The sequence below is a fragment of the Calliphora vicina genome, chromosome 1 (assembly GCF_958450345.1).
Source record: "Calliphora vicina chromosome 1, idCalVici1.1, whole genome shotgun sequence".
Taxonomy (NCBI): Eukaryota; Metazoa; Arthropoda; class Insecta; order Diptera; family Calliphoridae; genus Calliphora; species Calliphora vicina.
In genome coordinates, this window is record NC_088780.1 from 92,955,536 (window position 1) to 92,969,731 (window position 14,196).

At 29.8% G+C, this 14,196-nt stretch overlaps 2 protein-coding genes across 2 annotated transcripts; one reads left to right on the forward strand and one right to left on the reverse strand.

Moving 5' to 3' along the window:
• Positions 1 to 716: 716 nt before the first annotated feature.
• Positions 717 to 1,844, forward strand: LOC135963938 (uncharacterized). The gene is made up of 3 exons (XM_065515989.1): positions 717 to 998; positions 1,066 to 1,241; positions 1,306 to 1,844. Exons 1-3 carry the CDS (start codon positions 717 to 719, stop codon positions 1,727 to 1,729), a joined length of 882 nt encoding a protein of 293 aa, XP_065372061.1. The 3' UTR covers positions 1,730 to 1,844.
• Positions 1,845 to 3,437: 1,593 nt separating this feature from the next.
• Cont (Contactin) lies at positions 3,438 to 12,985 on the reverse strand. The gene is made up of 9 exons (XM_065515138.1): positions 12,881 to 12,985; positions 9,702 to 10,664; positions 7,981 to 8,858; positions 7,115 to 7,919; positions 6,882 to 7,048; positions 4,784 to 5,656; positions 4,553 to 4,721; positions 4,163 to 4,480; positions 3,438 to 4,100 (listed from the first exon to the last, which is right to left on the reverse strand). Exons 2-9 carry the CDS (start codon positions 10,579 to 10,581, stop codon positions 3,994 to 3,996), a joined length of 4,197 nt encoding a protein of 1,398 aa, XP_065371210.1. The 5' UTR covers positions 10,582 to 10,664; positions 12,881 to 12,985; the 3' UTR covers positions 3,438 to 3,993.
• Between the last annotated feature and the right edge of the window lie 1,211 nt (positions 12,986 to 14,196).

Consider the following 14,196-nt stretch of genomic DNA (forward strand, 5'->3'; position numbering starts at 1 on the left):
AATTTTTGGAAAATATAAAATATTCGAAACCCGTCGGTTTTTCAAATTGAAGAAACCTGTTAACCAGTATCGATATTTTAATACTCTATTTTAAAAATTAGAACACATGTAATGTTTTTTATTACTGCATCACTTCGACGATGCATTGAACCAATTAAAGACTCAATCGTCCTTGCTATTCCTTTATAAACGCATCTGATAAAGCTTCCTTCGTGGTATAATTTTGAGTTCGTATTTTGCAATTTTAATAAATCTCATCACTGTCATGCAAAACTGAAGCTTCTTACAGCATATTAATGCAACTCTGTTGAAAAATTATTAATTATAACCAATTTTTTACAAATTCCATACTTTCGTGGACATTTTTAAGGGAATAATATCTATCTCAATATATAATTGTTGTTTGTTGCTTTCTCAACAGCAGACCTATAATAATTCAAATTAAATAAATTACATTATTATATTTTGTTTTACAAAAATTTTAATATATTACCTTTAAAATTATGTGATTATCATTAGAATACATACAAATATAATTTGGAAATTTTTATAAAGGAATTTGGGTAAAATCCTAAAAAAAACATGGCATCTCTAATGTTTTGAAAGATTTGCATTTAAAATATTTAGCGCTTTCAACATTTATTTACATTGTGTTAACACACTGCAATTTTGATTAATTTTAGAATACATATATTTAAATATTATAAAACAGACATATGTCGTTTAAAAAACAACTAGATTTATATATAGAAGTTGATGTTCTAACGGCAGGGACAACGGCCGAAGTTGTCAATGCGATATTGGAATCACTTCTGTATCAAAGGAATCAAATACCTTTTGTTTATAAAACCTATCGATATTATGTCAACAAATGGTTGGAGCAAGAAGGAAAACAGTCAATTCTTGACAACGAAGGCTATGGAGTACATAGTTTTCAAGTGCAAAGAAAAAAACAGCAAGCCACTACTACTAAAGAAGCTATAAGTTCAATGCGAGAAGTATGACACACACTATAATAGCATAATATTTACCAATCAATTAAATATCTTTTAAATTCCTACACAGACTATTAAGAATACCTTTGAAAATAAATGTGTAAAATCGTTGAGATTTTTATTTGGTTCTACTATATTTACCGCCAAGGAGGCTTATACTGTTCACGTACCAACTGAAAATATGGCAATAAACCATTTTCATGATCATCATAGAATACCACCGGCCAAATTAAATCAGACATTATTGTAAGGTTTTCATACATGTAATATCATAAAAAAACAAGTTTATTTTAAATGACTATATTTTTAGATCGCTATTGACGAGTGAAGATCTTTATGCCATTTTTTCACATAATTTGAATCCTACCAACATTTATTTGGAACTAGAAGTACTGGAGAAGGAAAATTTGGGCTCAATATCTTGTAAGGATTCTATGAAAAAATCAGAAATATTTCCAAAAGATTTTTCACCATTGCCGGCCAGCTGCAAAGACATCCATATTTATTTAGTGCATAAACAGAGTACAACTATCGATTATAAACAACTTAAATGTTGTAAAGAACTCCAGGTGTTCGAAGATCTAATAAATTTAAATTTGGAGAGCAACAGTGATCGACAAGAAAATAAAAACGCAAAATCTTTGGCAAATTCTATACCGGCTTGGTGGGAAGCTGAAATTGTTATACGCGGTTTTAAGGATCAGCCTATTAAGGGGCTTAACATATGGTCCTAGTCGCTTATACCTATATATTTAAACAAAGTTAGTTTATATGGACATAAATAACATTTAAACATATTGTCAGTATTTAAAAAAAAAATTTCAGCAATAAATCGCACTTAAAATTTGATTTCTTCAAAAGTTAATTAAAATTCATAATAAAATTAAGAATCAATTATATATACATACATACTTCATTTCAATAGTGTGGTAAAGTGCATATACACAGTTTTTAAACTCATACATTTTTTTTATTTCAACTATAGTTACATCAAATCATTTAAACTATTTTCCAATGATCTCTTGCATTTAACAACTTTTTACAAGCACAATGATCTATCAATGTTTTTTGATCCTTTAAATGTTGTTGCAGCAAATCTTTTGCAACTTTTTGACAAGTAGAACTTTGATAAATATTCAAATCATAATGCTGTAGAAAAAGTATTTTATAACCAGGTAACCAGCCATATGTTTGATTTGTATACTGGGGCACTTTTGAATGACAACGTGCATCATATTTACGAACTTTTTCAATTTCAGTCTCATAATATAAAATTTTCGAATTTTCCATTGTTACAGTCTGATTATTACGATGAGACCAAAATTTATCCGTTATTGGTTTCAAACGATAATCAGCTTTGAAATTATAATCATCTGGTAATGGTTTTAGTCCACAGCAGCTCATAACTGGTAAATTTAAAAGAGATGAATTAAAATGTGTGTATATTTTTTTAATAAAAATTAAAACAAATTTCTGAAAAAATATTTAGAAATGATTTAGGGCATTCACTAGAAACGAAATGTTCAAAATAAACCCTGTTCCACAGATGATATCTGTGCCTGTTCTGTAAACCGAGTAATTTAAAAAAATACCGAAAGAGGTTAATCGAAAGTAAAACGAGTAAATCATGTGGATTCGATTTACAGAGCACCAGAGTAAAGTTTTTGTTAAAAAACAAAAACTTTTTTCTGAGCTCAATACAAAAAGTTAACAAACTTTTTTTAGATATTCATGAAAATTAGTTTTAGATAACCAAATATTCAGCAAATTCTACCCTACGTATGCGATATGCACTAGTTTCTTAATTCGCTGTGGTTTTATGTACACTATATGTCAAACTTTGTTTATGTTTACATTTCTTATTGTAAATAACATAGTAATATTTTAATTCGCCTTGATTTTGACATTTACCGTACATTTTTACAAAAACAAATTGCCTGTTGTTTTTGCATTGTTGTATTTGTTGCCGGGACGCACTCACCTTATTAATACGCCTTGGTTATTAGTTTAGAACTTTTTTGTTTCAAACACAACAAAAATTTGTTTAAACTATCAAAATATATTAGGACATTATCAGCCCAATTATGAATTAAAAATTCCGCGGGAGTTTTTCCCCATTGAATTTGAATAGGAAAAATGAGAAAAGGGGAAAAACTCCCGGGGAATTTTTATTCATAATTGGGCTGTATGACAATATGACTAAATAGTAGACCGTGTGAATACCCCAAATATGTTTTCTTACTAATTTGAACATGCTGATCACCCAACAAGCATTTTTACTAGAATTCAAGTGTAATTCAAGCTTTGAGTCTAATCTCAAGCAATTGAACTATAGTTGTATTACATTTTATATCAAAAGCATTCTCCAGCAAATTGGAAAAATAAATTCAAGAGACATGTTTTTTTGTTTGAAAAATACTTAATTTCGAAATAAAACAAAGGTTTTCATATTTTAATATTTTTATTTGTACGAAAAATTTAAATAAAAAATGGACGAATTAGTTATGAACATTAATAAGGGCAAAAATAAAGTTATTTGAGTTTAAAATATATATAACTATATAAGAGAAACATAAAATAGGGAATACTATATATTCGAATAAACGAATATGTATGTACTTATATATATATGTATGTATAATTTGTTTTTGTATATAAAATATCTTATTTTCTTTTGCTTGTAAAACTTAATCATATAATAAGGGCACTTTAAGAGCGTTATATTTAGTTGTAAATAACTAGTTTATATAACATAGATAATTTTATAGCTTTAATTATTAAAAAAAATTGGAATTATTACTTATGTTTTTTGCTTAAAATCTACTTTGTGGGATATTTTTTTTGGATATTCGAAGTTTATTTTTTAAAATATAATGAGACTGCATTTTATGGACGGAATGTTTGCAGTTATTTAAGTTCACATTTGTGTTTTTGTTATCATTTTTTGTTTTGCTAATTTAACTGTGCGTTATTTGTTATAAAACGAATAAATGAGAAACTAATTGTTAAATAATGAGGCAGATATGAATGTTAAAATGGTGACGATTAATAAAGTATTGACATTAAAATTGTAACGTCGATCGGCATGATTTCGTGTCGTTTTACCTAAAGCACATAAAAAACATACATTAATATTGTAGCTATTGCAATTTAAATAAATATTTTACCCATTTGAAAATGAACCGTTGGACTAGACATGCGTCCATCACCACCGTTGCTGAAGGCTAGAATGCGCATGTTGTACATTTTACCCGGCGTTAGGTTCGTTATATAAGCTTCAAGTTTTTGTCCCACTGGTATTATAGTATCATTGGCAGTTATCATATTTTGATCCGACTCCCAGACACGCACCTTGTAGCCCTCTATAGGTTCTTCGTCCTGTGCTGGTGAAACATAACGCCACACTGTTCGAACAGTTGATGGATTAACACCAAACACATGTACAGAAGATGGTGGTTTTTGTGGAGCCTTTCGATAAGTACGTTCTGAAAATGTTCAAAATTAAATTGAAGATTAAATAAAAATTTTAATATTTCCCATTCTGAATAAGGATATACCTTCGAATCGTTCACTTTCTGGACCTTCTCCGGCAGCATTATAAGCCATTACTTTAACAAAATAATATGTATCGGGCTGTAGGCCTACAATTAAAGCCCAGTTGCGTACGGTACGTGATAAATAGTAAACAGCATCTTCTTCCTGATGCGTAGTCTTCCAATATTTGATCTACACAAAAATATTTCATTGTTTAAGTTGTATAAAGAAAAGTAAATTGCTAAATAACTCACTCTATGACCAATAAGTTTTCCTCTAATGTTTTCCCTAGTCAAATCGATGGGCTGCCAAGTGACGTTGAATGCTGTTGAATTAAACGCTAAAGCTATGGGTTTTTGTGGAGCCACTTGTGGCATATCTTCAGCTGAGTAAATGACAACTGGCTCACTTTCTGGGCCCTTTCCGATATTATTTATGGCCTGTACTTTGACTTCATATTCCGTATAATAGTTATTTATGGGCACATTTACTACAGCCATGCCTATATGATCTGGCCTCTTTATAATATCCGACGCCCATTCAAATTTACCTTTTAGTTTATAGAATATCTTATAATGTATACCATGACTATGTTGTTCTTCAGGCAATAGAGGATCCCATGTAATGGTTAGATCTCCTATCTTACCACCACCACCTCCAACATTACGTGGTGCTATATAGGGTCTATCCTCATGTGTACTGTAGATGGGCGAGGGAGCTGAGGGTATACCTATGCCCAAGTCATTTACGGCCGCCACACTAAATTCATACGATGACCAAGGCGTTAAGTTGGTTACTTCTGCTTGCTGCCGACTAGTGTAGCGATCAACTTCACGTGCCTGCACGTGTGTGGATACATTCAGCCACGTACGATTCCAATTGGTACGACCCAATATATTATAATAACGTATAGGTCGTCCATTTGCAGCGCCATCAACCCATTCAATAATTGCTTTAGTCTTTCCAACATCAATGACCTGTACGCCACCCGGTGCACCAGGTGATCCCTCAATAATCACATTTGTTTTGGCTGAAATTTCATTGACTGACGATTTAACAACACATTCGTAATCACCGCCATCTAACATGGTTACATTGTGAACAGTCAAGCGATTATAGTCGATAGTCTGTAAGTATAAAGATGAGTAAAATGTGAGTTCAATTTGCATGACAACAAATTCTTATGATAAAGAGGAAATAAACAAGGCATCGCACCTTACCGATTCCAATTTGTTAAATTTGGGTACACATGTTCTTTATGGACATACAAAATTTGATGATTTTCGAAGTTCAATTTGTATATAATAATTATCTAAATTCACTCAATTTCCATTGTATATAACATTTTAACCGCTTATCCAATATTTACAATATTGGTATCACAGTAATATATTTCAATATAATTTCCTTAAACTCCTTTTCTGTTGAACAGAGGATATTGAACCAAAAATTATCGTTGAACAAAGGATATCTCAAAAAAAAGATATATTCCATTTAGAATTTTCCTGGTTTATAATCCATTGTATGGTTAGCAACACATACAAAATTCAAACCATTCATTTATTTCGAAGAATTATTAAAAAACTTCAAATATATTTAATTTTAATGCAAATAGGTATGTGACAGATATCGATTTCGAAAACGAAAAAATGTGTGATGTATTAACTAATTTCGTTTTTTAAGTTATTCAAACTTTAATTTTGATGTATCAAATTTCTTGCTTCAATTCTATTAAATTATTTACTATTTGTTATTGCGCTTGATTTTGCTAGGAAATAATAAGACGGTTAAAAACTTTTCTTGAAATCGATCGAAATGCATCACACCTTTGCATATCGATCATTTTAAAATCATTCGATTTTCATCATATACCTGATAATTATGTTTTAATTTTTATTCTATTTTTATTATAGAATGCTATAAAAAGTATAATTCAACTATAACTCAATTGCTTGACAATGTAATCTAGACTTGAATTATACTCGTTTTCAACATATTTTTGGAGACGGATATAAAAACTTGCAAGGATTAATGTAACACTAAGTTTATAAAAATTGGACAAAAACGTAAATACATTTTTTCAAATATATTTCAATTACTTAGTACGTATATAGAATTTTCTGAATTTTCTGAATTTTATATGTTTTTAATCATGCAATGGATTATATTTAAGGAAAATTTTGGAAAAGGGAAGATATCTTTTTTGAGGTATCCTTTGTTATGGAGAACATACAATTTTGTACATGTATACCAAATATTATCGAATTCAGAAGAGTAAAGTTTCAAATTTTATTATTGAAATTTTTAATATCGACCCAATATTATATACTTCCATTTCTTTTGTCTACTTACAATTCGTTCTGTGCCATCATGATTATTACGCAGAACTTCGCCATTGTGTTTCCACACATATGCAACATCCAAGAGTTCATCATAACTAGCCTCGCATTGTAAATAAATCAAATCCTGAACTTGAGTTGTTATTCGCACAGGTGGTGTTTGGATAAAACGTAATTCCTCTTCAAAGATAAAAAAAAACGTTTAAAATCGTAGATTTTTAGCAAACCAAAAAAAAAAAAACTTACGCAAAACAATAAGACGAGAACGTGATTCATCTGAACCAGCAGTGTTCGATGCGACACATGTATAAACCCCCTCATCGTCACGTGAAGTGGGTGAAATAATTAATGTGCCACTTGGCAATATGCGTCTATGACCTCCAGCGCCAATAACTTGGCCATCTTTTTTCCATTGGAACTTAGGACGTGGTGCTGCCTCGGGATCACATACTATTGTTGTGTTGCCATTGTGAACTGCATAAATTTCCGATTCTAGTGGATGTTTTTTAAATGAAGGTTTCATTGACAACACCCTCAATTGAGCCGAGGAGAATGCTGTTTTCAATTGATTCGAGGCACCACACTGATACATGCCATCATCACGATCAGCATCTAGATATTTTATGGTAAAAACATTATCCTGTATTATAAAACGATCCTTGTCGATGTTTTCAGGATCAAATCGTTCGGCATTCTTGTACCAAGTGTAATTAACATCTGGTATGGCAAAGGATTCACATATGAATGTTACATCACTGTTGAAGTCTTTTATTTGATCCTTTAAGGGTATTGTAAATTGTGGTTTCATTTGAATGTTAATGTATATCGACTTTTCCAAAGTTTTATGTGGATTCGATATGGTGCAAGTATATTCGCCATTGTCGCTGGTGGTAGCATTTTGTATGATTAAAACACGATTATAGTTAATGGTGTAAGCATTGCGTTGCAAAGGATGGCCTTGTCTAGTCCAATTATATGAAGGTATTGGGTAACCAAAAGCCATACATTCTAAACGAATTTCGTCTCCTGCTATGGGAGCTTCAGGGAAAACCTTTAGAAATTAAGTCTACATTAAAATTCATTTCATATGCAAAAAATTAAAGAATACAAACCTTTGGAAAAGAGTTGGAAAATATTAAAGCTTGGTAATTACTGTTTGGCTTAACGCGTAAGGGAAAGAAGGGACCATTTCGTCCAGTATCAGAAACCAATGTTTGCACAGTACATGAGTAGTTTGCTCTATCAACAGTTTCAATGGAGGAAAAGTACAATGCTCCATCATGCGACACAAACACTCGCTGATCTTCTTCAACGAAATTGGGAAAATAATCTCTAGACCAATAGTATTTAACATCGGGATAATGTTGCGGAGGATCACAGAATATAGATTTACCCCAGTTCATTTCACCTGTTTCGGCTGAACGTTTCAAATTGAACTCCATTATAAAACCAAAATTCAAATGAGCACTTTCCGAACGTATACGACCAAATTTGTTCTCAGCAACACAGTGGTATGCACCCTGATCCGATGCTTGTTTGGGATCGTAAATAATTAGATTACCACCTGATACCGTGTAACGATCTTCTTTCAATGGATCGATAGGTTTGTATTCCAAAGTGTCATTTTCATAAATTTCACGATACCAACGATATGTGGGTGTTGGATAACCACCAGCTAAACAGCTAAGAGATACATCATTTATAAGACGATTTTTACTTGTATCAAATGTGGTATCATTGGGCTGCTTTACAAAGTAAGGACCACGGGGTATTTTCTCATAGTCACGTATATCAAAGCCATAGTGGAAGGGACGTTTACCGTCTAGTTTAATATTGATATTTTCGGGATTATATAGTTGATTTGATTCGCATATGAATAAATTCAATTCAATGTCATATGCTGGCATAAACATCCAACGATCATTTTTCTTTGAAAAAGCATAGACCAGACGATCACGCACGTAACCATTATCATTATATTGACCGGGACCTAAAAATATTCATACGTACAAATTGTTAATAACAGTACAAATTTAAATTTTTAAAAAGGTCCTCTCGTTTCTATATGTCTGTCCAAAATTTTATAATTGTACTGTCAGTTTTCGAGATATTTTTACTTTAAATTTTCACGAAAAACTAAATCTTTTAACAGTTTTTCTTAAAGAACGTTGAACTTCACTGAATGTTTTAAAATATGTAGAAATTAGGCTCTTAATTACAAAGAATATCACTGAAAATAGATAGAAAAAAATAAAGATTGTTGATGACGTCCTTGGCAGGGTAGAAAATGCATTCCTATTTGCCAATTGTCTAAAATTAATTTTCAGTGATATTCTCTGTATTATTACAGAATAATAAACTTAAGCCAAAATAAAAATTTACTTTCAAATTATATAAAATAAAAAGTTCACATATTTACACAAAAATCTATAAATTTTAATAATAATAGCAATTTTTAATGTTTTTATCAAAGTATAACGTTTTCACTTTGAAATACATATGTTTATCAAATACCAGCAAAAATTTTGTGAATTTTTGTAATGACAACTAGTTATTTCATGCATTATTTTGTGATGAGTGGTGGTTACCCAGCACATTATTTTATTTACTAGTATAAGTACTTATTTTTATACAGGTTGGTAATGAACTTTTACATTTAGCACAAAGGTAAGTAGTGTTTCAGTCAAATAATAAGTAGTTATGCCTTGGTTATACAATTTTTGTCAAATAAGTGGAATGAAATCACGCGACCTAATTAGTCATAGCTCTAATCCGAAAATCACTTTAACGAGCATAAATTAATGGTATTTGTTTATAACCTCTTCATACGTACCAGTAAAACCACGTTGAGCATTTTGATTTCTGTTCGCGGAACCACTAATGGTGTTGTAGTATTGATTGGGATTAATACGATTATTATAATCATTGAAACTATGTTGTACCAAGAAACGATTGTCATGTAAATCTTCATTTTCAATGGCCTGTTCTTCATCAAACGAGAACGAATCCTCTATCACTAAGAATGGCGTGCCGTCGTCGTTGCTCCAACTATTGACACCCGTCTGATGGGCTGATGTCCAGAAACGATTTTGACGTTGATTTTGTAATATTAATTGTTTTAAAATAAATGCATGTTTCTCAACATTATCGACATTCAACAATTCAGCATTGTAAGCTTTACAAATTTTCTTCGCATCAATCCAATTACGTTTTGGTGAACGTATGAAACGATAACACGTTTGTCTATACGATATCCAATGCTCTGGACAGTAATTCAGCTCATCACTATATGTATCCACATAACTATTACCAACCGAAGAAAAAGTATTTGTATTTAAATTGCGATTAAATGGATCGTAAGCAGGACTCTGGCCAGTCAATGTATTACCAACGCCACCTGATAGCTGACGATTTGCATTCGATTGTGAATCATAATAGTTATTGTAATTTTGTTGTCCCAAAACACTGCCGCTGTTAAGCGTATTCGTATTTCCTGTCAACTGCTGCTGATCCTGTATAGATGTTAACAGCGGATTATCATATTGAGTAGAACCGACTTGTTGATTTGTTTGTGTATTTGTATATTGTGGATTATAACGAGGCTGATATGATTGCGGATCATTGGATAATTGTGCTTTTACTACAGTTAATATTAATATAAATGCCAATAGTTGATGGCAGTTCATTTTTAAGGACGATTTTAGTTGAAACATTTTGTTTTAAAAACTTTTTAATCGTTCTTTAAAGGCACATTTTTTGTAGTTAAATTCGTTTATGTTTCAAATCCAGTAATTGCCTTAAAATAAAGAAAAATAATTGAAATTAAAATGGCTTTGAATCCATGTTATTGGCAGTAATTAAAAACTTTGAAATATTTAAATAAAAGTAATTCAAATAATAAATGCATATATGTATATAAAAATATCGATACTGATCCATTTCAAACGATATTATGTATCCCAAACACACCACTAGGGTTATTACCGACTGGGAATGAGAAAATATTTTAACGGAGTCCATTGAATCTTTAATTGGTTCATCAATGCATTATAAAGCAGTAATAAAAAAATAAGGGATATCCAACAAAATACTGAAGTACTAAAGGATCAGAAAATTTTTGTAAAAATTAAACCTATCTTCCGAGTTTAATAAAATTAAGTTCTTATTTTTTGTTCTTTGTGCATTAGGGCATTTTTTGCATATATCAAAATGTATCTTCCATAGTCGAATAGATCATTGAAAGTTAAAAGATCCCCTGTTTTACTATAAAAAAGTAATAAATTTTTTAGAAAATGTTGACTTTAAAAATTCTTTTTTTGTGGGTGAAGTTTTCATTCCAAAATGACCCGAAAAAAATGTTATCGTAAATAACACAACGTTTGCCATCGCGTGGTTCTAAGGACGAAATTTGGTTATAGCCCTAATGTACTTACATATTAATAAAATACATATTAAAAAAACAATTTTCTTAAGATTTTTTTTGATTAAAGAAGTTATTCAAATCAGAATGTATATAAACAAATTTAAACCAGTATTATTGTCATTATTTTCTTTAAATATGAATATTCTTAGCAGTTTCAATGTTATTAATCTTAATAATTCCTTTTAGAACTTAACATTCAATCTGCATTAAGTCGATCTACATTTTTCTATTATTTGACATATAAATTTTTAATAACAATAGTGTTTCCTATTCAAAAGCAATATTAAAAATAAGAAAAAAGAAAAAACTCCAGGGGAATTTTTATTCACAATTGGGCTGTATTTGTTGGCTACCCGTTTCTAAACGGCGCTATTTTAGCACTATCGGTAATTGCAGTTATTTCGGTAAAGGTATTTTAATTATAACGGAAATTTCGTTGTGAATTAAATTAAATACTAACATATTAAAAAAATTTAATTTTTTTTTATTTTAGATTTTATTATTGAAATAAAAAAAAAATATTTTTATAACGGTATGTATTTACTAATACTAGGATCGCCCGGTAGCGAAAATGCTTTTTACCACTTTTATGGAAAGAATTTTGAAACAATTTTTAATATTGTGCATATCTAGAGTAACAACCTTTTAAACCTTTTTGTGAATCGCTTATTGTACCTATGAAATATTTAATATTAATGTAGCAGTTTTGCCAATGTAATTACAAATAGGTATAAATATTATTATTTTCAACCCCTTTTCTTACACTATTGTAATTTAATACATTAAAAATAATGTTCTGTTCAAATTAGCAATTAACATAAAGAGATGAAACAATTATTTTTATATGATAATAAAAAAAAACAAAATCAATACTTTCAAGTACACAATTTGTTTACCTAATCCATAACCAATGGTGGTGGATAATTACAGTAGGTGAGGGAGGTTTTTTAATAAGTTCATAATTCAATAATGGAATTTAACTATGTACATCTCTTTTATCGAATGAAACAAATAAACAAATTTTTGTTAATTACCTAAACAAGGCAATAAAAATTGCAATGATTTCTAAACAAATAAATATAACACATTCATAAAAGTAATAGGTATAAACAAATTAAAGGCAATCTTTTGAAAATCGTTAATATTTATAAACGAACAAAAATAATTAAAATTAACACTTTTATACCAACGAGTATGTCTGTAGAATTTATGAATGTATGTAGGTGTGGTCAGTTTATAATTAATTTAATTAATAACAATAGTGTTCACAAAATTTCGACTTTCCATTGAATAATTACATTATTCTATTTTATTTTTCTTTGGTATAATATAAATTCTAAAATACATGTAATTGTTTTGACACCTGACGCATCGTGACAGCGCAACGTAAACAAATAAAATAATCGTCACTTTATTACTTTATTCAACGCCTATTAGAGTAAGCCAAAGAATAACTAATAAGCTTGTCTCAAACCACACCTTAATTAAAATTGTTTAACACAATACTATAACCATATTAAACTTTTTAATAAATATTTTAACCACACATGTTTAGTTAATGAATTAATACGAAATATTATCAAAATTACCGTTTTATTTTATATTTTAATAAATAATCGTTTTTAAAAAAATTTTTGAGGAGCACAACAAAAAACTAAAACCAAACACGTCCAATCGGAAAGAATGAATGAAGTGAAAACTAGCGAGTAACGAGTAATTACTATTTCAGACTTAGTTGGATAGTTGCCAGATAGATTTTTTATATAAGCGTTTAATTTTAAGAAAAAAAAAAATTACAAATATAAAATATAATAATAATGTGATGTGGCGCCAAAAAAAAAGTATACCAAACAGCGTAAAACGAAATTTTGGATAAACGAAGCACATTTGCAACATATTTACGACCATACGTTCTTACGACCATAGGCCATACGACGACGTATGGCCTTTAAATCCGTTCCTAGCATAATAATCAAAAATCCCCAAAATGCCGAAAAGAATCGTCAACTACTACGGTGTTTGTCTTTTTTGTAGGGTACTATAGTAAAAACAAAAGAGTTAATTTTTCTTTGATTTTTTAGTAATAGTAAAACGCCTTCTTTATATGTTTGCAATAAAAATAATATGTATCAAAGTTTTAAATCATTAAATTAAATATTTAATCATTTTTAACAATCTGGCAAAATACCCTTTTTCGACATTACTATTTTTGTCCCGTTAGTCGAACATTTTTGGATAACTTAAGAGGTTGTGCGAATTTGTATGACCAAAATGTCGATTTTAACATTTAGCAATTTGTTCAAAAGTCGATTTCTAAAGCAACACCGAAGAAATCTTTTGAATTGTCGCTGAAAGCTAAACAAATCTTTTCTTCTATTGGTTTAAAAATCGCCAAATTAGACCAGAAAATATTTAAAATAAATAAATTGTCATCACTGATCAGAGCTATAACCCCCTGTCTATACATGATAAATTTTTATAATGATAACCGTCAAAATGGTTGTCAAAATAAAAAATTATCAGGTATAGTCCCCATTGATTAGTATTATTGCTCCGTTACACCCCGTCTACAACAGGCATGAAATTCTGTTAAAACATGATGTTAAGACTTCATGTTAAATTATTAATATGTTAATGGTGGAGTATCGTACTCATGTCAATATTAAGATATTTAATTATTTTTTGATTGTCAGCGAAGCAAATTCTATAAAACATGGGAACTGTTCGTATAATCCAATGATTTTAAAAGTTTCTTCAACGTTAGCATCCATTTTTATTTATTTTTTGTTTTATAGAATTACAAAGCCAATCAATTTTTACACAATTTTCCACATTATTTTACAGCATTTATTTGTTTGTTTGTCGAATGAAAATTGTAAATGAAAAAAAAGCAACAAAATGGCTG